Raw genomic sequence first — 27,071 nt, 5'->3', positions numbered from 1 at the left:
AGTCCAATGAATAGCTTGAAATGGTACAAACTAAGATATGTGGTGAACTTACAGCGGTTGAGAAAAAAAACTAGGCAAGGTTACCTAGAACTGAAAAAAAATGTAGTGACCATGGATAATTGATGCCATTATAATTGCATTAAAAGAATATATATTCAATTGTCAAACCCCAAAATTTCTTGAATAAACGGGGATAAACTGCAAATAAGTGTTTTTGGGTTTGGTTCCCCCAAAAAAGAAATATGAAAAAAAGGGGAAGAAAATAAAAAAAATAAAAATAATCCCTGAATTAATAAATCAGAAATAAGTGAATCCAGGAGTGGCAAACTGCGAGTATGCAGGGGTCCACTGTACTTGATTTGCCTTAATCCTGCAATGCTATTTGCTCTTAAGTATTTACAGTATTTTACTTACACTTCAACAACTTGGAACTAGCTAGGGATGACTAAAATAATAAATACTGTGGAGTGTGTGTGTGTGTGTGTGTGTGTGTGGGTGTGGGTGGGGGTGGGGGGGGGGGGGTCTTCATCATTTGGACCATCGATCTGTACTCAGTCACAATCCCCAGTCATCTCCTCTTCCACTACCTTGCACTCCATCATCTAAGAGCAGCTATCAGCCAGTTTGTGAAGAGCCCTTGGGAATGGCCAATAAACGTTTGCTTTTAAACGGTCACCAGGCACGCTACGGGGGGAAAAGGTGAAGGGTTCACTAGTGCAGTTTCTGATTTTGTATTCGAAGAGATGCCTCAGCAAAATGTTGCCCTGCTGCTCTTTAATGATCCGATGAGAATCTCTCCGTGTATGGAAGTAGGTCTCAGCAGCATGTGGCCCCCGAACCCTCTCATCATTTTGCACAGTAAATCTCACTAGTGTGGGAGGGGGCAGCTATGTGGCAGATTGCAGTGTTCTATTTTTTTCTTCCTCCTCACAATCGCAAACATTGGCCCTGCCATCTGCTGGACTCGGGTTAATGTGTTATTTGCCAGGAGGGTAATGACATACACACAAGAATGAACAGATCTCGGATCCTTTTAGGCATCTCTCTTCAAAAGAGGACCAGGGATAAGGGACAGCATGTACAAGTGCCTGTGAAAAGGACAGGAAATGGACCATGTCAAAAGAGGAAGAAGGGGATATATACACAAGAGATGGGAGAGTCTGGGTGGGGGATAAAAAGGTCATAGGTGACCCTAGGGTTGAGCCTTATCCCAAAGTCTCAATACTAGCCCTAATAATCCCTGGCCCTAAACCATAATTTAACCCTGACAAGGGGTTAAGGGTAGGGAATAACAATTCAGATTTGATAATTAACTATTGATTGTAACTAACCCTAAGCCCTAACCTTAAACACTAAGCCCATGGGAAATTTAGGGTCTCCAATTTTCTAACTACAAATACAGTTTGGCGCTACAGCCATAAGTGCAACTTGAAACTCTACTATGCAAAGCAAAAGCCATTTATCAACAACACCCAGAAACGCTGCTCGGTTCTCTGGGCCCGAGCTCATCTAAGATGGACTGATGAAAAGTGGAAAAGTGTTCTGTGGTCCGACGAGTCCACATTTCAAATTATTTTTGGCAATTGTGGATGTCGTGTCCTCCGGGCCAAAGAGGAAAATAACCATCTGGGTAACTTACACATCTGTGAAGGCACCATTAATGCTGAAAGGTACATACAGGTTTTGGAGAAACATATGCTGCCATCCAAGCAACGTCTTTTTCATGGACGCCCCTGCTTATTTCAGCAAGACAATGCCAAACCACATTCTGCACGTGTTACAACAGCGTGGCTTCGCGGGTACTATAGGACAAACTAAAAGAGTGCGGGTACTAGACTGGCCTGCCAGGAGTCCAGACCTGTCTCCCATTGAAAATGTGTGGCACATTATGAAGCGTAAAATACGACAACGTAGACCCCGGACTGTGGAACAGCTGAAGCTGTACATCAAGCAAGAATGCGAAAGAATTCCACCTACAAAGCTTCAACATTTAGTGTCCTCAGTTCCCAAACGTTTATTGAATGTTGTTAAAAGAAAAGGTGATGTAACACAATGATAAACATGACCTTGTCCCAGCATTTTTGGAACGTGTTGCAGCCATAAAATTCCATGTTAACGATTATTTGCTAAAAACAATAAAGTTTATCAGTTTGAACATTAAATATCTTCTCTTTGTAGTGTATTCAGTTAAATATAGGTTGAACATGATTTGCAAACCATTGTATTCTGTTTTTATTTATGTTTAACACAACGTTCCAACTTCATTGGAATTGGGGTTGTAGGTATATTTCAGTTTTACATTATTCAGTTAAAAATATTCCCTTTTAGACAGATATGATAACCTCGGCATATAGAGATTTTCAAAAAGACGTGTTTTTTAATATTTAAAAATCCATCCATCCATCCATTTTCTGTACCGCTTCTCCTCACTAGGGTCGCGGGCGTGCTGGAGCCTATCCCAGCTATCTTCGGGCGAGAGGCGGGGTCGACCCTGAACTGGTCACCAGCCAATCGCAGGGCACATGGAAACAATCAACCATACACACTCACATTCACACCTAAGGGCAATTTAGAGTATTCAATCAACCTACCATATTTAAAAATATTTTATTAAATATTTACTTTTCCTTACAGATATTAGGGGGTGTGGATGTACTTTTTCTTACAGATATTATTTGTCTTCGGGGAGGGGGGGCTTTGGGCCCCTTACCAGACAACCAGGGGCCCCCAAAATGTCCAGGGCCCTGGGACAGTTCTCCCTTTTTCCCCCTAGTTCGACAACCCTGATGGTAACCTCTGCTTTTAGTCTTGTTTAACAATGTCATTGTCAGTGATTAGATGGGTATGATAACCTCTGCTTTTTTCACCTGTTTTCAAAAAGATGCATTTTGCAGTGTTTGGACGTACTGTACTGTAGATGGTAACCTCCACTATTAGACTAGACCAGAACTATCCATCCATCCATCCATTTTCTGTACCGCTTATCCTCACTAGGGTCGCGGGCGTCCTGGAGCCTATCCCAGCTAAGTTCGGGCGAGAGGCGGGGTACACCCTGAACTCGTCGCACACACATTCACACCTACGGGCAATTTAGTCTTCAATCAACCTACCACGCATGTTTTTGGGATGTGGGAGGAAACCGGAGTACCCGGAGAAAACCCACACAGGCGAGGGGAGAACATGCAAGCTCCACACAGGCGGGGCCGGGATTTGAACCCCGGTCCTCAGAACTGTGAGGCAGATGTGCTAACCAGTCGACCACCATGCCTAGACCAGAACTATTTTTGAAATATATGCATAAATCATTGTTTAGTTCGATAATCTCCGGTTTAGCCATCTTATACTGTTTCCCACCAAAACGGAGCTACAATGGGATAGCGTCCACAGTGATTTAGTTCCATAAACACATTGAAAAAGAAACTCCGGTTTGCATTTTTAAGCGCGCTGCGATAGCAAATCAGGAATTAGTTTTCTGGGCCAGCGACTATGAGGAGTCCTGGGGCCTCATGTACAAAGACAAAGATTTGTACAAAGATTACCTATTGAAACATGGCGTACGCTAGAAAACGTAGAACATGGAACATAGAATTGAATGTACGTTTGAGTAGCAGACCCCTCCCTGTCCATGCCCACATTTAAATATGCAAATCATATTTAAACTGACCCTGCACCTGCGATCCAAATCTCTGCACGATCAGAAAAAAAAGAAAATGAGCAAGGCAGTAAGGAAAAATAAAGTTGAGGTGAAGTGGAAGCGCGCAAGAAAATCCTCTTTGGCACGCTGTCCTCGGGTGTTAACAACACGCGAAAGATGACTGAATGGGACAGCGTGTGTGTGGCTGTCAGTGCTGTGGGGTCGGAAAAAAAAGAAAGTGGTCAGACATTGAGGTGGATGTGAAGCGGAGGACTGCTGCCCACTGCCAAAGTGTGCCCAAAACAGGTGGAGGAATCGGCGCGGAGGGCCTCACCCCATTCGAGGAGAGAATCGCTGCGATCATGGGTGACACTGTTCTCTCAGGGGTGGTGGGAGCACATGTGGGTGACTGATTACCACCAAGGTAAATACCATGTATTTTCATAACTCACAACAAATGTGTTCATACAGTAACCTACACTCAGCCCTATGAGATCAAGGTTCATTTGTAAATGTTGTACGTAAGGTATTTAGTAATGGTGGCATAGGTGGCATAAATGATCGCCTTGATTAATTAATAGGTGTCCTCACAAATATCAGGGATTCATTAAATACACTGGTTAAGTGAATTCTGAGTCCTTCCCCACCTCCACTTCATTGAGCAACAACACATTCAGAAAAAATATTTTTCTTCATTACCTTGCTCATTTTCATTTTTTCTGATCATGCAGAGATCGGGATCTCAGGTGCAGGGCTCATATAAATGTGATTTGCATATTCAAATGTGGGTGTGGCAAGGGAGGAGTCGGCTACTCCAACATGTGCGCTCATTTCCACGTTGATTGGAATGTACGAAGGAAATGTGCTTGGATTCATGAGCACGCAGAGTTTCATACATCTGGATATTTTTGTGCGTACGACGTTTTCTGGATTTGAGCGTACGCCATGTTTTAGTAGGAAATCTACGCAAGTCTTTGTACATGAGGCACCTGGTGTCTAAAAGTGTCCGGTTATTTTCTGCTTGCCATCCGAAGTTGTCAACTCTCGAGTCCACCGGTGCTGTTGTTGTAGCTTAGCAAGGGAGAAAAAAAAAAACAATAAAATCCCGGCTTCAGCGAAGAGTTGACTTGAGGGATTAATTGTCAAGATGTTTCCCAGGCTGGTAACTGAGAAAAGTGCAGCAAAGGCACCCAAGAGCAACAGACTGTCCCGCTTTTGCTAATGTTCCGCCGAACTGCTTTTGTATGCAAACAGCACTTTGCGTGTATGGGGCTCCAGTGACGGATGCTAAAAAAAAAACACAAGCTGAAGGTACGCAGCGGTGAATGCTAAGTTTCACAATTGAGTGAACACACTGACAGTTGCAAATCCAAACTGATCTGGTCCCTGGATGGCTATGAACTACTTCACGTCAAATAAATGCTTTAGTTATCCAGAAACAAGTCAGCTTTTGAGAATTTTTACCCTTTTGGGTCACCATACCTCAAGCTTATAGGCTGTATACCTAAGAAAGTGACATGAAAACTCCCGATTGATATTCATTGTAGGGCTGTCATGATCAAATATTTTTAGAGTCCAGTAGGCTGTCGATTATTCTATTGAGTAATCGAATAATCAGATCAAAAATATTTCGCATAGAAGTTTATTGAAAAAATTCCGATAACTTTTTATTAACCGATTATTGTTGTGTATTTGGTACGAATGATTAAACAAAATCAAATAAGCAACAATTAAGCACACAAGAGGGAGTGATTTGTACTCACCATCCTTTTGCAAACTGAGAGCTACTTTTTGAGCACTGATTAATGCGAATGGCTACTAGTTGAGATTGCTTCAGGGTCAAATACATGTCAATTAGGCTCCAGGTTATTTATAGTAACATGTCAGAAAATAGGTAAAAATATCAATCATGGTCTACAAATGTCTGATTTTGATTAAAAACATAGATAATCACTGATTTCATGAAGAACTACAGAATTCAGAGATTTACTGTTGAAAGGCTGAAATCAAAGGATTTGGACAAGCTAAAACAATGCCTCGAAACAATTAATCAATTATCAAAATAGTTGTTGATTTATTTGATGAGTCTGTTAATTTTTTACATCTCTAATTCAATGTATTTCAAATTCACCGTTCCTCCAAAGCTCATTTTAAAATTGATCTGTTTGTTTTTCCGTTCATAATCCCACTGACGTACAGACAGACAATCCATCAGAAACAGATTAAAACATGACCTCTATAGTCTTTATGCGGAATGAAAGTTAAATATAAAGAAATGACCGTCAGAGCTCAGCGTACACGGCAAACATACTGATTGGATTTTTGTACAGGGTATAAATCCTCGTACAACATGACCTCCTCGCCATTGGTGCCCCGCCAATCATTTAAATGAGGACTGGTATTGCAACTTTTAATTTCACTTAAATGTGTTTGTACAAGGTATGGTTACCCAGTTTCGAAAATGATACATTTCATTGTTTAGAGGGGTATAATAACCTCCACTTTTAGACCTGTTTGTTAGAAGCTGCGTTATTTTTTTTCGTGTTAGGCTGTATAGGGTAACCTCCACTTTCAGAACCGTTTTAGGATGTGGTAAGTTTGTTTCAGACTTAAAAGAATAACGTATCATTTTCAATGACACGTTATTCTTTTCTCTTTTTAAAAGATGGATTTTTCATTGTTCAGACGGGTATGATAAACTCAGTTGTTAGGCATGTTTTTCAGAAGAAAAGAAAGTCATCAAGGTGTGCATTTAAACTTTTATATTGCCCAAAACAGTTTTTTATTGTTTTTTTTTGTACTTTTGGAATTTTGCAGTCCTAAAAATTTGGCACACAGGGCAACTGTCCCTCCACCCAACGTTCCACTGCTAACCTAAACCTCCTTTCCTCTTTGGAGGTGCCTGAAGCACAACTTAATATTTAATACGCTACCAAGATAAAATGTACTCAAAATAGTCAACGTATTCTTACGTTTTTTTTGTTCCGAGGGAGGATAACAAGATTGGGCCGGGAGCGTTACATCGCAAAGCAATGCAAAGAGGAAGTCGTGCGAGAAGAAGACAAGGTTGAGGCTCGACAGGCTGCGGCGAACATCTTTTTTCTTTTTCTCTTTTGAGGCGCGAATGTTCTTGGCGTCTTTATCTGCGTATCGACAGCCTTCTGTCGCTCCTCGTGGAATCCAATCATCCCGCTTGCGTGTTTACTCTCGAGGATTACATTTAAGAACACAGGAGCATATTTTATGCCTGACTTGCCACAACGTCCCCCCAACTTCCGCCGCCTTCAATGTGACATTTGCTAAGTAGTATGATGGCCTTTCTTGGATCTGTCGCTCGCTTCTCGGGGACACGACAACAAGCGGGAAAGTGCAAAAAAAGTCATTTGCCTATGCAAGTGCACATACTGTTTTGATGGTGGATGGATTCTGCTTTTATTGCTGATTAACACTTCGTCAATGAAAGCAATTCGCAGCTAAAAGATGAGAGGTGAAAACTTTGATCTTACGATTTGTTTAGATGCGTTTTTGAAAACGATGTTTTTCAGGGTCTAGATGATCACGGAACCCACAGCTTTTGTACCTTTTTTTTCCCAAAATGTGTTTTTCAATGTTCACACAGGTATGATAACCTACACTTTTAGATGCAGTTTTAAAACGATGCGCTGTCAGTGTTCGGATGTGTTGAGTAACCTTTGCTTTTAGAACCATTTTCAAAAATATGTGTTTTTAAATGGTTTACATGGCTATGATAACATCCACTTTTATACCAGTTTTAGAAAAAAAATAGTTTTTCACTGTAGGCAAGGGTATCGTAACCTAATATTTTTGACTCATTTTAGAAAAGATTTACTTTTCAGTCATTAGGCAGGTTTGGTTAACTTTGCTACTAAACCCATGTTAAAAACAATACATTTTCAGTATTTAGACGAATTTGGTAAATCTGCATTTAGAACCATTTTCGAAACGAGGAATTTCCAGTGTTTGGGTGAGTTTGGTAACCTTCACTTTTAGACCCATTTTAAAAAACAAACGATTATTTAAACAATTGGATGCGTATGACAATCTCTTTTTTAGATTTTTTGAAAAAAAACTTGTTCAGTGTTGAAAAGGGTATGTTAACCTAAGCTTTTGAATACATTTTAGAAAAGATGCATTTGTGAGTATTTAGGCAGGTTTGGTAACCACTACTCAACCTGTGTTTAAAACAAATATTTTCAGTGCGTAGTTTAGTATGGTACATTAAATCCACTTTTAGATCTATTTTTGAAATGATGCGTTTCAGTGTTGTGATGAGTTTGGCAACCAGAACTTTTAGACCCATTTCCAAAAAAGTTGTGGCTTTCAATCGTTTAGATGGGTATAATGACCTCCACTTTTACAGCCGTTATAGAAAAAAAGAAAACAATCAGCACTTTTCAGTATGTAGGCAGGTTTGGTTAACTTTACCACTAGACCTGTGTTAAAACATTACGTTTTCAGTGTTTAGATGGTTATGATAAATCCACTTTTTCCACTTTTCAACCTATTTTTGAAAAGATGCATTTTCAGTTTTTAGATGGGCAAGGTAACATCTGTTTTGAGACCCATTTTTAAAAAGATTTTAGTATTCAGACAGGTTTGGTAACCTCTGCTATTAAACCTGTTTGGGAAAAAAAATGCATTTACAGTATTTAGTATTTGTATTACCACCGCCAGTAGACCCATTTTTTAAAACTATGCATTTTGATTGTAGAATGGTGTAATAACCTTCCCTTTGACACCCTTTTTTGAAAAGAATATGCTGTTTTCAGTGTAATAACGAGTATGTAACCTCTGCTGTTAAGATGCGTTTTTAAAAAGATGCGTTATTCAGATATATAACAACAGCTTATGGAAGTACACATTGTTCTGATGGTGGATAGATGCGCTATTCTGACTTTATTGCTGCTTGACACGTTGTCGACTGTGACAATTAGCAGCTAGAAGACAAGAAGTGAAACCTTTGGACCCATCAAAAGTGAAATTGTTTTCGTACATTCAAAATAAGACATCCATCGATCAGTCAATTTATGAATACATAAACAAGGCAAGAATGTAAAAACTCTATGAGGCTAATTTAATTGCTTTCGATTTCGGCTTGCCTCTTTTGTTGGTGTTAAAGAGAGCAATTATTTGGAGCCATTTTCAATGATTTTTTGGTACAAAAACAAATGCCTACGTTTGGCCAAAGATCGTTAGAGTTTCTTGGCAAGAAAAGCTTCCTGGTCCTGGTTGTGACATGCTCCACATTTATAAACATTTAAAAGAAAAAGCTGCTTTTTACAGTGTTTAGACAGGTATGGCAACATCTACTGTTAGAGCCATTTTTAAAGTAGCTGCATTTTTCAGGGTTTAGACAGCTATGGTATTCTCCACTGTTCAAAAATGATGAATTTTTTAAACAGGGTACATACTCATCTAATCAAAAAGCGTTTTTCAGTGTTAAAATGGTATAACCTTGGTGTTTGGATCTGTTTTCAAAACAGATTTTCATTGTTGAGATTTGTATGGTAACCTCTTCTTCGAGACCTGTTTTAGAAAAAAAAAAATTCTATGTTTAGACGGGTATGGTAACCTACGTCTTAAGAGCTGTTTTCAAAGGTTTCAACATAACTCAAATTCAATAACGTTTTAAGTTGTTTTGATGGTCCACTGCATTACCAAAATATTCCACTCGTATATTTACCCGAGGTGAATGCTCTCTAGCATCAGAATCCTGGCAAAATGACAAAAAGACTCCAGGTTTCAAGAATCTTATTATCATCTTAAATGATTTTTATTGAGGGATTTCTCACCGATTCGACCCCCCACTTGGTTTTCTTCTGACAACTCAACTTCCACTATGAATCCCACTGAATCCCATTACAACATTTGGAACAAAATAAATTCCTTTTTTAAATTATTATTACTTTTTTAATTTAAGCGCTAAAAATATGGCAGTCTTCTTTTCATTTCTTTTGTTTTTTTTCATCCAAATTGATTGGTCTTTTTAGTTTTTCAAATATATCATACTAAATCCTTAGCTGCAGCGGAAAACTTTTATATTTTTCATTAAAAAATATTATTATTATTATTATTTTTTTTTTTTATTTAACTGCCCCCTTGGTCCCACCCCAACCCCCCCAAAAATATTGTAGTATTGCCCTAATTGTGCTTCATTCTATTTGCATATCTCCTACTAAATTTCCACAAGAACAGTGTCAATAAATGGTTAATATGCAGCAATGGAAACATTGGAAAGACATATTGTGCATTTTTACTAAGCACTACAAAAATGCAATTTTTATTTATTTATTTATTTTCACTATTTTTTTCTACTTTTTTTCCTGCATGAATCCTCATAAAAGTTCCCCAAATTGACATTTATTTAGTTATGTATTTATTGATTGATTGCAATTTACACTGTGTAAAACAAAAAAATGCACATCAGGCTGCGGTTGATTTATTTATTTAAACCTTGAACATAAAACATGCAAAATATATGTTAGATTTTGCCCCATTTGTTTTCCTTTTTTAAATAACTTTAAGTCTAAATCTTGCAAAGGATCAGTCCTATATTTGTATTTATTAAGAGTGCTAAAAGAAAAAAGTAAGTCAATAATAAATAAAAAGTCAAATAACATTGTTATTTGATTAGTTTTAAATTCCTCTTAATTTCTTTTACTTTTAGTGTTAGTCTAAAAGCTACTAAAGATCTATTTTGCATGTCATCTTCTCAGTCTGTCTCATTGGAATTGCTGTGACATGAGCTCTCTTTTGGGAATGTGAACCAATTAGTGAGTGTGAGTGAAAACACATTCTGAAAAGATCATTCCACACTTAAAAAAAAAACAAGTTACTGGCACAGCAACTCCGTACCCTAGTTGACTAACATGCATGTGATATGGTGATCAAGTTCCATAGACACCCTAGAGTATAGGCTTGAATTGCTTGTGCTGGGACCACTACCAATAACACAGGTTGTGGTAAGATATCAACTCACAGGTTCTTACAGGTGTTTAGACATTATAAAAGTGAAAAATCCCACTGTACCACTCATCCAGTAGCACTGCCTTGCTCATTTCCCACATCCTGCCCTGCCCTTTTCTGTCCTCTCTTATCTTGTCCTATTGGTTAGTTGTTTTATGTCCTCACCTGGTGTCCATCCCGTCCACAAATAAGAACACCATTTGACTTTGTAACATTACTTGTAGTCAAATATCCAGACTGTCTAACTATTGGTCTGCTGTGTTTCGCACCCCTATCCCCCTTGTCCGTTCCGTCCCTCGGTCTGTTCCCTAAAACCCTTTCCTATCTGGCTGCATTTTCAATAAACATCAGAATGATTAAAAAAATAATAATAATAAGCAGAGGAAATATTTCAAATTCCCCTGTTGCGCAGCAGAACTGTTCCAGCACAAAAGGCATACAGATCCATCATTCTGCATGGCCATGCAGCTGAAGAGGACAGGTAAAAAAAATAAATAAATAAATAAAAAAGAACACTTACCAAACATGTTGCCAATGTGCCCATTCTTGGTTAAAGGCCTAAGCTCATTCTTGCCCCAGGCATACTGCTTGTAGTTGTCCCAGGCAAATTTCATCATCTGCAAAGCAAAGACGTACGCACACACGTCAGTGAAATGACGAAGCGTACATGTAATTAAATTTGTCGAGCTCCAGGCGACAGGAATGATAGTTTATTGATCAGCGTTGCCGAGGACAAGCGTGCAATTATGCCGCATTCTGAAATAAAGTAGGACTGACATTCATCCCGAAGCCATTAAAAACTTCACTCGAAATTACTTGATTAAAGGCAACACTTAATTGGTCCACACAAGATGGGAGATCAGTTTTGAACCGTTTCTAATCTTCCGTTCCTGTCAAAATTATACAATCGGTGATGCCGATCGGCATCGACACACCGGGTGAGTGATGCTTCATTACCTGCGGTGTGCGCCTCACCGCAGGAATGTTTCATGGTTCGTCACTTCAAAACATCCCAAGACTGACTGAATCCTGGAGTGAGTTGGTTGTAAATCCAGATCAGTGTGGACTGGTTGGCCATGAGTGTGGATAGGCCGTCAGTCAATTTGGATTTGTTGGCACTAAGTATGGATTGGTCGCCAGTAGAGCTGTCACTATCGAATCTTTTCAGAATCGATTCTCCTATTGATTATTGATCGCTTAATCAAATAATAATCGCCTCCTCCCCACTATCACTAAAAATAAAAATACAAATAAAAAATTTTGTTTTTTTTCCCCCACTACTAACATGCATTTTATTCCTATTTAAGAGGGATGGACTTCAATCCTTAAACTGCATATGTTGGTACAGGGTATGGTATAAATTTGGTCTGCAGAATTTGACAGCAAAATGCTAAACGCTAGATGGTTAGCAATCATGATTAGCATTAGCGCGCTAACGATTACCATTTTAGGTCAAGAAAATGCTAACTACCATTCAGCTCACTCATTACACATTACATTACACATTTAACAGTCTCAAAAATCACTTACAGACGTTTTTGGCAAACTTTATCAGTGGCCCAACACTGCAACAAATGTCCATGTGAAACATGGGTTCTGTTGGCACAAACATGGTTCGGGGTTCCAGAAATTTTTCTTTTGGGGTCCTGGCGGAGCTTTGAGGCAGAAATGTTGTGTCAACCTATTTTCTAAGTTGATTTAGCAATTATTCGATTTTTTTTTTCTCACAGTCAGTCAGTCATCAGTGAGCCTGGGAATGGCCTGTGGTCAATCTGTATTTGTTGCAGTTAGTCTGGATTGTTCCTCAGTCACTCTGGAATGGTCACCAATGGGTCTGGAATAATCAGCAGTCAATTTGTTTTTGTCGCCCGTCAATATGGACTGGTGACAAGTCCGTCAAGAGTGGTTATCAGAAATTCAGGATTTGTCGCCAGTGAGTCTGAATTGGTCACCAGTCCGTCTGGAATCATACTGTATGGATCAGATCTTCATCTTCTGCCAATAACTTCTCATTTACCCCCTAATAAACTATGTGACAAATATCACACGATGAAACTTGAAACTGAGCTCAAATCAGCTTCTTAATTTGCAGTTTATGATGATCTTAAGAAAAATTTGAAACAAAAAAGGCAATGCTTGTTCTTCTTTCTTTTTTATAATCATACGAACTAACAACTAGACTGAGATGAAACCACAACCTCATAACCTCATCTGCGGGAGGTGCCAGATGGGGACAAAAAAACATAAGCGAGTGTGACGGCGTCCCGACACAATGTTCTGCTTCACCCAATCAAAGAACACCACAATGTCAAATTTCTCTTTTTATATATCCTCAGCCTGTCTTCAAGCCTTCTGGCAGCTTTAAAAACAGAAACCAAAAAAACTGATTAGAAAAAAATGTCAGAAATCTTGTTCTTTCTTTGAAGGTCCTTACCGAGTGCACATCACAGAGAAGACTGAAGCAGCAAATGAAATCGATCATTATTAGGGCTAGGCATTTGATCGTCTTTGGGTGGGAAAATAATACGGTAATAATAAGTGCCAAAACTACTCCCATTCTGTATTTAGGTAGAAATACAAAAATACTCTAAAAGTTTGAAGTAAGTTAAAAGTAAAAAAAGTGTAAAGATGACATTTTACTGTTAATTGTATATACTATCTGTTTTGATAACTTGACACAAGCTTCCTTCTAACTTTCATAGTGCTTGTATTGAGAGGGGGAAAAAAAGCTTTTGTGTCATAAAAATGTGTTCCCATAGCTTTGCTAACCTAACTGATGCTAAATTAGCTCATGACAAGAACTGAAAAAATACACTTTTGCGTTACTTGTTTTTGGAGATTTGAAAGATAATTTTTAAATGCCAGAAGCTCACGCATAACCCATTAATCATTCTTGATGCCGGTAACGTCAAACAATTCTCTTAAATAAGGCCATGGGTGAGGTATATTTTGCATCTCCAAATCTGTTGTGTCATGGTTGTTAATCCTACCTGGTTCGCCATTCCACCTTATAAGCCCTCAAGATCACAATCAATCAAATTCTCAATCGTGGTTGACTTTATCTCTCTGTGTTTGTCATATTTAGTTGTGTTATCATCTGTGAAGACCGAAAAAAGTAACAAGCCTATTTTGACAAGGTTCAGTCTGAATTGGTCACCAGTCCATTTTGGATTTGTTACTTGTGGTGAGTCTGAAATGGTTGTCAGGCCATCTGGACTGGGTGATACTTAGTGTGGATTGGTTGCCACTGAGTCTGGATCTGGTCCCCGGTCAATCTGGATTGTCAAGCGTTGAGTCTAAATGGTCGGCAGTCGCTCTGGATTTCTTTCAGTTAGTCTTGATTGGCCCCGAGTTGGTCTACAGTAGTTGCCAGTCAGTCAGCATTGCTAGTCACCAGTCAGTTGAATGGTTTCCCGTGAGCATGGAATCGATGTCTGTCTTGTTTGCCAATTAGGAATCATTCTTTAAACCAATAACTTCAAACAATTCTCTTAAATTAGGCCATTATCCGAATCTGTCGCGTCATGGTTATTAATTCTCCTTCTTTCACATTTCGCCTTATAAGTCGCCAAGATCTCAATCAAACAAGATCTCAACAACAGTTAACTTCATCTCTCTCTATTTACGTCGTATCATAACTGCGGAGGTTGAAAGATCTAACGAGTCTATTTTAACAAAGTAAACAGTAGAAAATAAAGATATTGTTCTCAAATGTAGTAAAAAGTAAAGTAAAAGTAGTCAAAAAATACATACTGAAGGAAAGTACAGATATCTGGAACATCTACTTAAGGACAGAAAGTATTTGTACTCTGTTACTTCCGACCACTGCAGGATAGCAGATCATAGTGAGGGCGGGTGAGGATCATCACCACTAACCGCCGCAGAGGTGACCCGACAGCGCTGCGCTCAAACTAATTGGCTGCTCGTCGGGCCTGCAGTGGATCAATAAGAGAACATAGTGGCGGTCATTAAAATGAATCATCACAAACTCAAACCGAAGGAAGTCACGCACCGCCGATCTCCAGATGAAAGACAACGCATCAAAGCAGCATTGCAAATGAATTAAGTCAAAGGACGATTAATGATGCTCAGGAGTGCAGCCAGCCAGTCTCTAATAGCGATAGGCATTGCAGAGAAACTCGGGATTTCTCACATGAAATTTTCTGAACGAGAACGCAATTTGTGAGTCTGGAATAGTCACCAGTCAGTCTGGATTAATCTTCATTCAGTCTGGACTGGTCAATAATGAATCTAGATTGGTCAACCGTCAATATGGATTGGTATCAAATTACTCTGGATTAGTCACTAAGCAGTGTCGACTGGTTCCCAGTCAGTGGTCACCAGTGTTTCTGGATTGTTCGCCAATGAGTCTAAAAAATGTCACTGGCCAGGATAAAGGTCACTAGTCAATTTGGATTATCAACATGCACTATGGAACAGTCTCCAGGTAGGATGGATAGGTCACCAGTTAGTCTGGATTAGTCACCAGTCAGTCTAGATTGGTCGCCAGTCAGTGAATAAATCTGCAATGAGTCTGGATTGGTTTCCAGTTAATCTGGAAAGCTCATCATTGAGTCTGTGTTGGTTGGCAGTCCATTTTGACTGGTGGCCAGTCAATTTTGGACTGTCGTCTGTTTGTCTAAATTGGTTGCCAGTGAGTCTGGATTGGTAACCAGTCAATCTAGATGTGTCTGTAATGGTCAATGGACATCCAGAGTCAGAATGGATCCTGGAGCTGTAAGAAAAGGTCAGACTTTCCTTTATTATTTAAAGAGTCATCTTGAACATAAAGCATATCAAACGTCACTGAATGCAGAAAATTATTACTTTGGTAGAACTGTGAAGAATTAGCTGTAAATGTTAAATCTTTTACAGCTCCATTTTGAGCCATCATTGAATTCCAAATATGAGAAATGAGTATGACTATGATTTTGGTATTCAGTAAACGTGGCTGTTCTCCAGTCAAGGTTAGAAACGACACGACGGGCGGGCACATTTATCTCAGGTTTGGCCCTCTCCTATCCTGCCAAAGTCAGCGTGGCTCCAGAGTTCCATTTTTAGGAAACATCACAGCCACTCTGGTCCGCAAGTGTCACGTCCTCCAATCCTTCATATTATAGTTTGACAACTTTTATCTTGACACGGCCTTCAAATTTGAAAAGATTCACACCATCAGTGTCACCCAAAGAATACACAATCATTTAGTTTGTTCAGCTTCCCAACAGCCACACTCAATATAGCGCAATATTCCCAGAGGAATCCTGTTAGGTCAGAATATAAAGAATTGCATCAAATAATAAAAGATGTTGATGAATTTCACACGTTTTGTTGCTGGAACAGTCTGGATGATTCGCACTCTCTGCTTCTTGCTAATGACCAAAGCAATCAGTGTGGGAATCTGTGCTGGTGTACAGTCAGCATGATACTGACAGCTGGGCTCCCACACAAACACTCACACACTCCCAGGAGAGCAAAATTACTACAGTGTGCATTTTTCTGGACATCTAATTAAAACACATCTTACGTGCTTAACGCCCAACGATGGAGTTTATCAGCGTTAAAGGGGATACATATGATGAAAATGTACTTTTTAAAAATGTCTTCTACACAGATAGTTAGGTCTCTGGAGAGCATGCCCACCCATCAAGTGTGAAATTATATCTTTTACTATCAGCATATTTCTGAAAATCTGTCAGTGACCAAGCCGCTCTGAACATGACATCACAATTTGGCTAATTTACATAATGAGTTTCAGTCTGGTTAGGTTGACGGTCATTCTGGAATGGCCGACAGTCACTGGATAGGTCTATAGTCTGGTATATTGATTTTTTTGTCATTATTATTTTTTTAAAAATGCATATGTTTTTTTTTTACACAAAAGTTTGCCAACCCTGGTGAAAGGTGTACTGGAATTCTTACCGGTAATCCTTTTTATTCGTTTTTTGATAAATGTATGTCACAGTCATGTTTTTAAGACATCAGAACTGTTTTAAATTGTGATATAAACATGTTTGCACAACAGCTCCCCATTATTTTTTTTTGGTATCTACTATGAATAACTGCATGAGAACATAAATCAGTGAGAAAATAAATCACCCAAAAAAATAATAAACCATATAAATCCGTTTGTGAAAGTTCAAGGCATCACTTTGCGCAAGGCGCACGAGCATTTCATTGAGTCGTTGACTTCCTGGGTCAACTCTTACCACTGGAACGAGGGGTGCTGCATGAATATTTATCAAGCCCTCATGCACTTGACAATCGCCGGAACATTCTGTAATGCGCTTGTTATGTTTGCTACAAGCCAGACAGGCCCCTTTTATCCGAGGGTGGATGGTAAGACTATAAATCATGCTGGGGTACTGTCAAAATAGCTCTGCAGGAAGGAAACAATCAGCTTTGCCCAACTATTGCGGCTACGAACTTACCCACCCATGTCGCCTTCCATTCCCCGTACTCGGACTCTATCTGCTATTTCCTGACCGATCAACCCACAACAGCACTGAGTGGGTCTCTGAAGGCCATTCTGACTCAGCAACATGCTGCATTAAACTCGCCTGTCCAAATCTTAGCGCACCTTTTTGTCCTTTTCAGTCTTTCAAACACACGGAGCAATTAGACAGTGTCCAGAAAAAAACATGCTCGTTCTTTGACTGCCCATTACTCATATACAGTATATAGTATATTTATTATTTTTTATATACTGTAAGGTGCAAATACAGACTTTCCCGACTATATTCCGATTCACCTACCAAGAGTGACAAAATTACTCACAGCCTGTACTTAATTAGCTGTACAGATACTGTAAAAAAATAAAATAAAATAAAATAAAATAAAAAAAAAAGAGTAGAAGTACTGATTTCCTCAAAGTGAAAATGTCTTCTAAATTTGACACGCCACAGAGTGTTGATAATAACCCTGCCAAATTTGAATGATTAATCAATCTTTGGCACTTGCACTTACAGTATTCCCATTACACGAATTGTTGTTGTTATTACTGTCACATTTTGTCTGCACTATATTTTTGTGACGTACAGTAAGTATGTATACACAACCCTTACGTTGCAAAAACAAATTCCTATTATGTATATAACATGGCAATAAACGATTCCTGATTTCTGAATAAAATCGCATAGTATATAAAAGGACGCTTCAAAATTGTGAAAAATCAAGTCGCTCTCTCCACTCTCTGACACTGATGGCGTGTCTGCTGAATTTGCTGAAACTACGCTGAAACCACGCCACGCTCACCTGTCAAATGTAACCACTACTACGACCTGGGAAAATGGATGCTCAAGAAAGATGCTAGATCAGAAGATAAAGGCATCTTCCTTATGCCAACAGATAACTACGTTTAAACTACGAAAATATATCGCTTAAATCATCCAGTGGCTAAAATATATCCCACCAGGTCGTCACAGGGCTTTTCCACCCCGCAACAACGAGGCGCTCTAAAACGGCCATGCCAACGCCAAGCCCCTGTCGACACACTAATCTCGCTATTCCGCCATTCTCTGCAAGGCATGCGTACACTTATGACTGACAACAAGGCAGTCTAAAGCAGCCAGACCAGCAGACCATTTGAAGGGAAGATGCATTTCCGGGGTGTAGGCATAGCGATCTACCTTAACTCATTCACCAAATCAGTACATATACCTAAAAAAAAAAAAATAATCGAGTTAAGCACAGTAACAAAATATTTGTACTTTGTTACTTATTACCATCTCTGACCAGGATTTCTGAATGTGGCAAACCAAACCGAACTGAACCACTTGGTGTGAACGTGCCTCAGGTTGTCACAATTTCTCATCTTCTAAACAAACTACTTCCCTTTGTTTGAAGCACAAAAACCAACAAAACAAATCAGAAGTCTAATTAGATAATGGAGCCTTTTGCATGCACAGACAAGAAGCAATATCCTCTTGAAGGAACCCTTCTTCTTACATTTATTATCACTTTTAGATGGCACGAATATAAAACTGCAAGATCACATTGTTTTTTTTTGCTGAGCTGTGTGGACGCAGGTGGAGGAAAGTTTCCTTAAATTTCCTCTTCGTCACCTTTGAAGCGACAGAGGACATCAGTCATCCTGTCGCAGCTGTTTGACAGCACCGTTCTGTCACTTTAATGAAATTCGCAAAGTCCGAAGTCAGGGAAAAGAGCCCGTTTTTTTTTGGGTTTTTTTTATGCTCGAGCAATGGACTCGCTTGTTTGTCTACAAAGTTTGCATAGAGCGGAGCGGGTGTCCACTGATGAGTTAGTTAAGTTTGTTCTCCACAAACTCATTAACAACTTTGCAAACAAATAATTATTTGTATATATTTAGGCCAGTAATGGGAAGAATGCCACAATATTGGAAAGATTACTTTTTTGGGGGGGGGGGAAATGCGGAAGGAAAACAGAGAAAGCCCAGACAAGTAAGAGGAGAACACAGAAACTCCACATAGGCAGGCCGGAGTCAAGATTTGAACCCCAAACCCTCCAAGCTGTGAGGCTGACTTGCTAACCACCCGCTGTCTGTTACATTTTTGATGAGCGGAATTGCTAGGAAGGGGGTGTGAAACGGGCTACAAACACATTTGATACTGTCCTCAATAAAAATCTGAAAACTACAAGGCTGACTCTTTCCTTACTGTGAATGTCCCAAAAACCAATCACCTTCAAGACTCTGTGGTACCTACTATCTCACAGCAATAGAAGCCACTCTGGGACTCTACTTTCTAATAACTGATTCCTGAGATCACCGAGCATCCGCCGAATTCCATTTGAACCCGAAAGGCGAGTCAACAGAGACCTGTCTTATTTGTAAGCCCGTGTTTGAGTGCCATCACTTTAATTGAAACTCCCTCTTGTCAAAGTTAACATCATAAAATGCTTCTTTAGCTTTTTTTCCTGCATGGACGGACTTGACCACAGACAAACCAAGGAAATATTTGATTGGTTGCTAATTCAGCCTGCCTGACGCTGAAAAAGTGTCTCGGTTTTTAAGGATGGCGCTATTAATGAACCCTTTGAGTTAACAATAAAAGAGGACACGACTAATGCGATTTTAAATGATGACTGTAAAAGAATCACAACTTTTACGGCACAGAAAATCCATCGCCTTTTCTTGCCGAGTTCCCCCAACAGACGCTAAATCCATTCGGCGTCTAGGAAAAGCTTCCTGTGCCTGAGTTTCAATCCATTTTAGCCCCTAAAATGCATCCTGGGAGCGTGGCCGAATAAGTTAGAAATTGCAGGCTCTTGCTTTACCGGGCAACGCTATTAAAGAAGACCCATAGAGACGAGCAGAGGGGTCCGCCTTGCCTTTTTTAACACGACAATTGTTTGAGTGTTTCGCTTTGTCCTGCTTCCTGTTCCTTTTTGTGCTCGTTGCGCGTGTCCGCTTTTCCTTTTCCCTTGGGATTCCCCTGACGTCCCCCCCAAGCTCCGATTTCCTTCCCGATTGTTTCATCTCCTGTTGGTCGGTTTCCTTGGTAAGCCTTGTACTATAAAGGACAAAACACCGATCAGAGGTGAACATTGAAGAATCATAGCTTCCACTCTTCTGTGAGAAGTTTCTTCAAGTTGGAGTCGGAAAGCACAAATGTTGAACAAGAATTCCTGGATTGCCATCATTTGTCCGTCTATTTCGTTAATGGTCTATGAAGGATCCATCCATGTTTTAGCCAATAGGGCATATGCACAATGAACGTCTGCATTTGGCAAAACAGGTCAAATAGATCATTTACTGAAGTTGAAAGTGAGCACTTTCACTTTTTGTGTGCAAAATTGTGTTGCAAGATTGTATTTAATCTGCCAACTGAGATTATTTGATGTGATTGTGTTCACAGTGCTATTGTTGGCATCTTAGATTAGATAGATTGATTAGATATTGTCTAAAATCCTGGTTTGGCCCCCTCTCTATCCAAAACAATTACGAAAAAAATTGAAAAGGTGGGGAAAGTTGTGATCAGAATAGAAACAAATAAATCCGTTCCTTTTGTATTTCAAGAGAGTGCGGTCAAGCAAGCGCATAGACTCTTAGAGGACTCCTCACATTTCCTCTTTCTGCAATATGAACTTTTGCCCTCCAGTATGCGATAGTGCTTGTAAGCATGAATCAAATCGTTTAAAGCTCTCATTCTCTATTTTGAATACGTAAATTGTTCAAGCAAATAGATTATTTCAAATTCCCTATTTATTAGTGTTGATTTTGTTGGTATTTTTATTTTTGTATTTTTATTTTTTTTAATGACGTATATCTAGAGGTAACACCCCATAAAGGTCTGTGGTTTGTTTATTTAACTAGGACTCCATGCACAAGTTTATCCTGAACCTGAATTACTGAACAGACGTAGAACTCCAAAAGAAAACGGACCACTAATGTAACCCTACCCTGTAGCCCACACATGCAGAATACAGCAGATTGTTGTCACATGTAGGACATGACCACAAACATCAGCAGTGTAAAATACCACCCCTGGCCTCTTCTGCTCGCATCCTGTCTGTCCCCGTCCTGTCCTGTCCTATTCTATATGGTCTTATCCCTCATTTTCACGGTGTAGCACTACTGTTAAGCATAAAACCCAACTCCACGGTAACGATGTAGTTGTCGTATGTTTTCTCCTACAACTAGTTTCCTGTATTTACTTGTTTTTCTCTTTGTCCTCTCTTTTGTCTCTGTCTGTCCCTTCTCAACGCTTGTTCTGTCCGAACGCAATTTTCAGTAAATATCCGTCATAATACAAATAACCACAGAGGCAGTGTATAAAACTGTAACAGAAAAACTGCTCCGGCATAAAAAGGTATACAGATCCTCCATTCTGCATGACGAAGCAGCTGAAAAAAAAAGAATGTACAATTTTAAATCTTGCCGAACATCACGGATGTGATGATCTATATCTAAGTCGTTTGTCAACAAAAAGCTAGCCAATTCCGAGTCTGGATGAGAGTCCTTTCAAGCCAACGACAATGGAACAGAAACGGGAAGGAGAAAACTACCAAAATAAATCCTATAACAGCTCTAAACCTGGACACCACCGGAGTCTTTTCTGCCCGTAAGGCTAACTCTGACTTTTAGAAAGTGTCGCGAAAAGCAACAAAAAGCCTGAATACACCCTGCTGCTGGCTAAAATGACAGTTACGATGACAGTCTTTGCTTGAACTTTAGGGCACCAAAGAAAAACGAACTTCAAGATACCACTTTACTTAATATTCATAAATTGATCGCAATTTTTTCCCATGGCTTATTAGGGAAAACTATGACAATGTCAATGGCTAATCTAAATACGTAGTCCTCATGTTGAGTTTGAGTTCAGTGTGGTTGAATAACATAGTTTAGGTGACTAAAGCTTGAAAACTTGTTGTCAGCAACACCCCACCGTCGCCTTCTTCTTCTTACAAAATTGTCAATTCTCATATCGGATGTATCTGTCATCCTTTCTTCCCGGCGTTGTATTCCTGCAAAAAGCTGATAAGCCTCAAGAAAAAAAAAAAAAATATCACAGCCATCGATGCGGCTATTGTGATCACGCCTACAGGGTGCCACAGTATAGTGTGAGTGAAAAAGAATGAAGCATTATGGCAAATGGAGGGCAAAGTGTTATCCATCTTGCCGGCAGGTGACTACATTGCTTGAGATTTATGCCCTGGCTCTGCTGGTATGGACAAAAGCATGTTCCCATGGGTCATGCATGTGAAAGCGTGCAATACATTGGAAAGATATTACACTCACAGGACTCAACATTGGGTACACCTGCACTGTCTAATGGCCTCCAAAGCAAAAGTTTACAAAGTTAAAGCTCAGTCCTGATCTATAAACTGATAAATTATTACATTTTCTTTTTTTAAAATGAGCAACCCTTTATTGCTCAGTGACTGTTTTTTTCAATGTCTTTCTGTCTCAAAAGTGTTCTCTGTCAATTGACTGTCTGTTGTCGTACTAGAGCGGCTCCAACTACCGGAGACAAATTCCTTGTGTGTTTTTTGGACATACTTGGCAAATAAAGATGATTCTGATTCTGATCATTTGCTGTTTAGTTAGCACACAAAGTCGAACAACCTTTTTGATAGCATTAAAACATAACATGTAGCAGAACATGGTCCTACAACAGTTGTTTGATTCCTGGTAGGTGTTTATTTCCAATGCAATCTACACACATGAACAGCACGTTTTCTAAGCACATTTCTCTATTGATTTACTTGTCCAATGTTTCATTCTGTGTGCTTTTGTGCCATCGCTGAGAATCCTTCAGACACTTTATACTAAAAAAGGATATATATATATCGAGAGAGAGAGAGAGAGAGAGAGCGAGAGAGAGAGAGAGAGCGAGAGAGAGCGAGAGAGAGAGACAGAGAGTGAGGTTGTTGGGTGGTACTTGAGAAACTTGCACAAACACAGAGATGAAAAGAAAAAAAATCTCAAATGCAAGAAACATATTTCACCCTGCAGAGGTGTCCTTAGCAACATAATGACAGAGGCGCCATCCTGAACCTCAACCGACGACACAGCAAAACTCTGCAGTGCAGCAAGGAATAAATGTCACAGACAAAGAGAAATGCAATCTTTTAGCTCAACTCTTTCTTCCAAACCTGCAGGCCTGATGCGAATGGACAAAAAAAAAAACATGGTTGATAAGTACTAACTAACCGCGGACTTGCACAATAGAAATAAACTAAATGGCAAGAAATAATCGACAGTCGCTGTATCGTGCGTAACGGAGACAAGTCATACAAATGAATAGAAATAATCCACAGCTAAAAGTCAGGGACAATTATTCATGTTAACAGCCACTCTGCGTAGTACAAATAAATCAAAAGATAAGAAATAATCATGTCAAATAACGTTTGCCCTACCTCACTGAGAGAACCTTTATGGTAAGCTTGGATACATACTGCTCGAAAGTCTATGAAGTAACATGGTGTGCCTCAGGGTTAAATTTTAGGCCCTTTATTCTTCAATTTGTACATGCTCCCTCTTGGCATTGTCATCAGGAGTCACTGAGTGAACTTCCATAGCTACGCTGACGATGCGCAGCTGTAATCTCTGTGTCTCCTGATGACACCAGTCCAGGGGATGCTTTTTTTTTTTTTTTTTTTTTTTTAAACTGTAGACAACAAATGATGGATGGCTGAAGACTGAAGTTTTAGTCATCAGTCCTGAAGCCCAGAGAGAAAACATTTAACCAAAGTACGGGAACTATCTTTAAATTCCACACCGCAAATGAAACAACTGGGTGTAATTTTAGACTCTGAGCTAACTTTCATCCCTCACATTCAAAATAATAATTGAATAAAAGGATTTTATCAATTGAAGAATACAGCCACAGTCCGCCTCTTGCTCTCTAAGGCCAATACTAATGCATACTTTTATCAGTAATCTGATTAATTACTGTATTGCCCTGCTTTCTAGTCTTCTCAAAAAGAGTATTTCAAGTGTACAATTACTATAGAATTCGGCAGCACGTCCTGGCGAAGACCAGAAGGCGGGACCATTGGCTCTCCGTGTGTTTCAGGCTTGATTTGAAGGTTCTCTTTAGGTCTTTAAATGTCTTCATTGTCTTGGGCCTTCCTATTTCTCAGAACTCCTTTTACCATACGAACCGTCACGAGGAATGAGGTCCTCCAGGTCTCTGGCCTTTTAGTCAACCCTCGTCAGGAAATGCCCTCACGGTGAGGCAGCGTTTCAGTTCTATGGCCCGCGTTTGTGAAACAGCCTGCCGTAAAACCTCAGGGTCGCAGACAATGTTCTTGTTTTAAGAGCAAGCTCAAGACCCACCTTTTTAATTTAGTAGTTTTACACCTACATCTTACTTACTTATATTTTAGCATCTATTTTTTCATTTTTCTTCATTCTTTCATTAATATTTATTGTATCTTAACTTAACCAGCTTTTATATTTTTAGGTTTGTTATTTCATGTTTTACCATTTCAGTCTATATATTTTTAGGTTTGATGAACATCTTTTACTCATATTTTACTGTTTCCAGTGCTTCCTCAGACGGAGCCCTCTGAACTGGAAGCTGTGATGGGCCGTGGTCGTGGTCCTGCCTCTTGGGGTCCCCAAGCTCTCGCTTCACGGCTGCACCGGGGGCTCCATTCCGGTGACCTGTTGCCGCAGCCTACGGTCCAGTCCTGGTGCAACAGCTCCCTGGGATGGTGTTTCCTCTCCTGAATGTTCTGTACTAAGCCTCAGGTTATTCGGTCATTACGGTAGTATTTTTAAGCTGTATGTGTGTACATGTGTGTCTGTGTCCTTGAGGACAAGCAAGAGGCTGGTATTATTTATTTTTAAATTCTGATTTATGTAAACCCCTTTGTGTTGTTTATTTATTTATTTATTTTTTTTGCACGAAAAGAACTTACAAATACTTTGATTGATTGATTGAACTCCAATGCACACATGGTCACATACAGGCAGGCACATAGAAAAGCTTAATGTTCTTGTCATATGATTCATGTGTTTTTACCACTCGTTCCAGAAATTAATAACTGCCACCTTGTACGAAAGAAAACTAGAAAAAGATAGAAATAATCCCGTCAATCCAGTTTAAATTTGACTAAATCAAAGCAACACACCCTCAAAGCCCTGCGCCCCCATACTGAATTTGAAGCCATGCAGTGGCACGAGTTTGCATATTAAACATATGCAGTGAATAAATGGCAGCATTCCTGACACATTAAAGCAGACTCCAAGAAGAAAGATGGCATGATGTGGGTTATCCATAAAGGCCAATGTGACAGTTTAGTGGCGTGCAATGTCGTTTTAAAGACCCTTGCATAAACTAGTGCGATCACCTTCATCCCCTGCTGTGATTAGCAAACACCTCAAGCGTCCTTTTAGTGTCATAAACGGCACCAAATAAATGTCCTGCATGCAACACACGTTTCATCCTTTTAGTGCTCACCGCCATGCCCTCAGACGTACACGTATGTTTGCCTCTTTATGGCTGGTGGGACGCTGCAAGCTGAAGGGTTTCTTAAGGCGTAAATGCCTCCCCCTGTCACTGAGGGGGGGGGGGTCACCTCTGCCACTTTAGATAGCTTCCTGGGGGGTTGTAAAAAAAGGAAAAAAGCCAGAGTGGTTTAGCAGCTTGTAAAATAACATTGCTATGTGATGGCAGGAAAATAACACAGTTATTGCTAATTGCTTTGTGTGCCCTTCTAGAATGAAACCAGACACTGTATGTGCCTGGTCGTAGACCGGGGTTGTGTCGATGAGATGAGTCAGCAAAGTTTCCCTTAGGAACATGAAATTTGGTCGGCAGGTCTAGCTTGAGTAGACCCACAAAATAGTCCCGAGAATCCCTGCCTGGAAAGAGACAGAAAGTCTTCAATTTTGGTTTGAAGCTGTGATTTTAGGGTTGTTATGTTTTTTTCTAGGGGTCCTACAAAGAACCCCTGCGAGAGATTTTGTCTGATTGCTCCCAAATTTAAACTTCAAATACTGACATATGGGTGACATCAAATTGCAAGGACTTGGATGTTTTGTTGATGCATGTGGGTGGCGCATGGCAGCAAAGTTTAATGGGTTGCCATTAAATACAAATACAGCTTTTTTTCTGAGAGATGTGTAATGATTACGATACCACCAAAAAAAATAATTGTTAAAAAATAAGGTTCACTACACATTTTACAAGTTCTGCTATAAACAACAGTTACCTGTATATCTTTTCTATGCTAAATTTTTATTTATTCAAACATTTAATGGCAAATATTTGAGACCTTGAATAGGATGAGTTAATATTATATTCATGTTTCTCCTTCATCAGCGTCTGAACCTTGAAACTGACAAAAACAAGATGTGGCGACCACCAGCTGGGAAATGTCAGCGAAATGTGACGACCTCCGCGTGCATCCTCCCCACCCTCCCCAAGGGAGCGGCGGTCACTGCTGACACAGACGCGTGTGATCTATGGAAAGCTACAGGAAGGTTGCCCCGGTAACCACATCAGCAAGAGATTGTGAGATAGAGGGGTCCTTATTCAAGTGTCCAGTGTGAGTGGATTAAAAGAGATCTGATTGCAGCTCTTCCACAAATAATATTGAACACCACCACTCATGGTCACCATTTCGGTGGGATTTAAGACCTGCGACGACGTGCTCCTATTTCACACCGATCATTCAAACAGGCACCGTAACATTTATTCCGTTATAATGCATTTAAAAAAATTGACATTCATACCTGTAAATTCCCTTTTATTCATAGTTTAAATTTAAACCAAGCCCATTATTTTTTGGGGGGTCCCATCCATTCCTGTAATTTCCTTTATATTCAATTTTTACTCCAGTTAATTCATTAATATGAAGTTGAAAAATCCAATTAATCCCTGTAAATTGCTTAAGTAACATTTTTATTCCTATTAATTCTTATTAATTCTCTTCTTTTCACATTTTATAGTCCCACAGATTCCTATAAATTCTTGTTCTTTTCCTTTCTTTCAATTGTTTCATTTTTTTGTTTTGTTAT

General features: G+C 39.6%; 1 protein-coding gene across 6 annotated transcripts in view; it reads right to left on the bottom strand.

Moving 5' to 3' along the window:
- LOC133480195 (mannosyl-oligosaccharide 1,2-alpha-mannosidase IC) overlaps nucleotides 1-27,071 on the bottom strand; it is a 153,186-nt gene that overhangs the window by 66,257 nt on the left and 59,858 nt on the right. For 3 of the 6 annotated variants that reach the window (XM_061777952.1, XM_061777953.1, XM_061777958.1), the window contains exon 2: nucleotides 11,142-11,238. In XM_061777952.1, the coding sequence (XP_061633936.1) occupies nucleotides 11,142-11,238 (97 nt within the window). Of the gene's footprint in view, nucleotides 1-11,141; nucleotides 11,239-23,458; nucleotides 23,587-25,509; nucleotides 25,637-27,071 lie in introns of those variants that run through there. The other 3 variants (XM_061777959.1, XM_061777956.1, XM_061777957.1) reach the window with 3 other exon arrangements.

The sequence above is a fragment of the Phyllopteryx taeniolatus genome, chromosome 6 (genome assembly GCF_024500385.1).
Source record: "Phyllopteryx taeniolatus isolate TA_2022b chromosome 6, UOR_Ptae_1.2, whole genome shotgun sequence".
NCBI lineage: Eukaryota > Metazoa > Chordata > Actinopteri > Syngnathiformes > Syngnathidae > Phyllopteryx > Phyllopteryx taeniolatus.
This window is presented reverse-complemented; position numbering and strand designations above follow the sequence as displayed.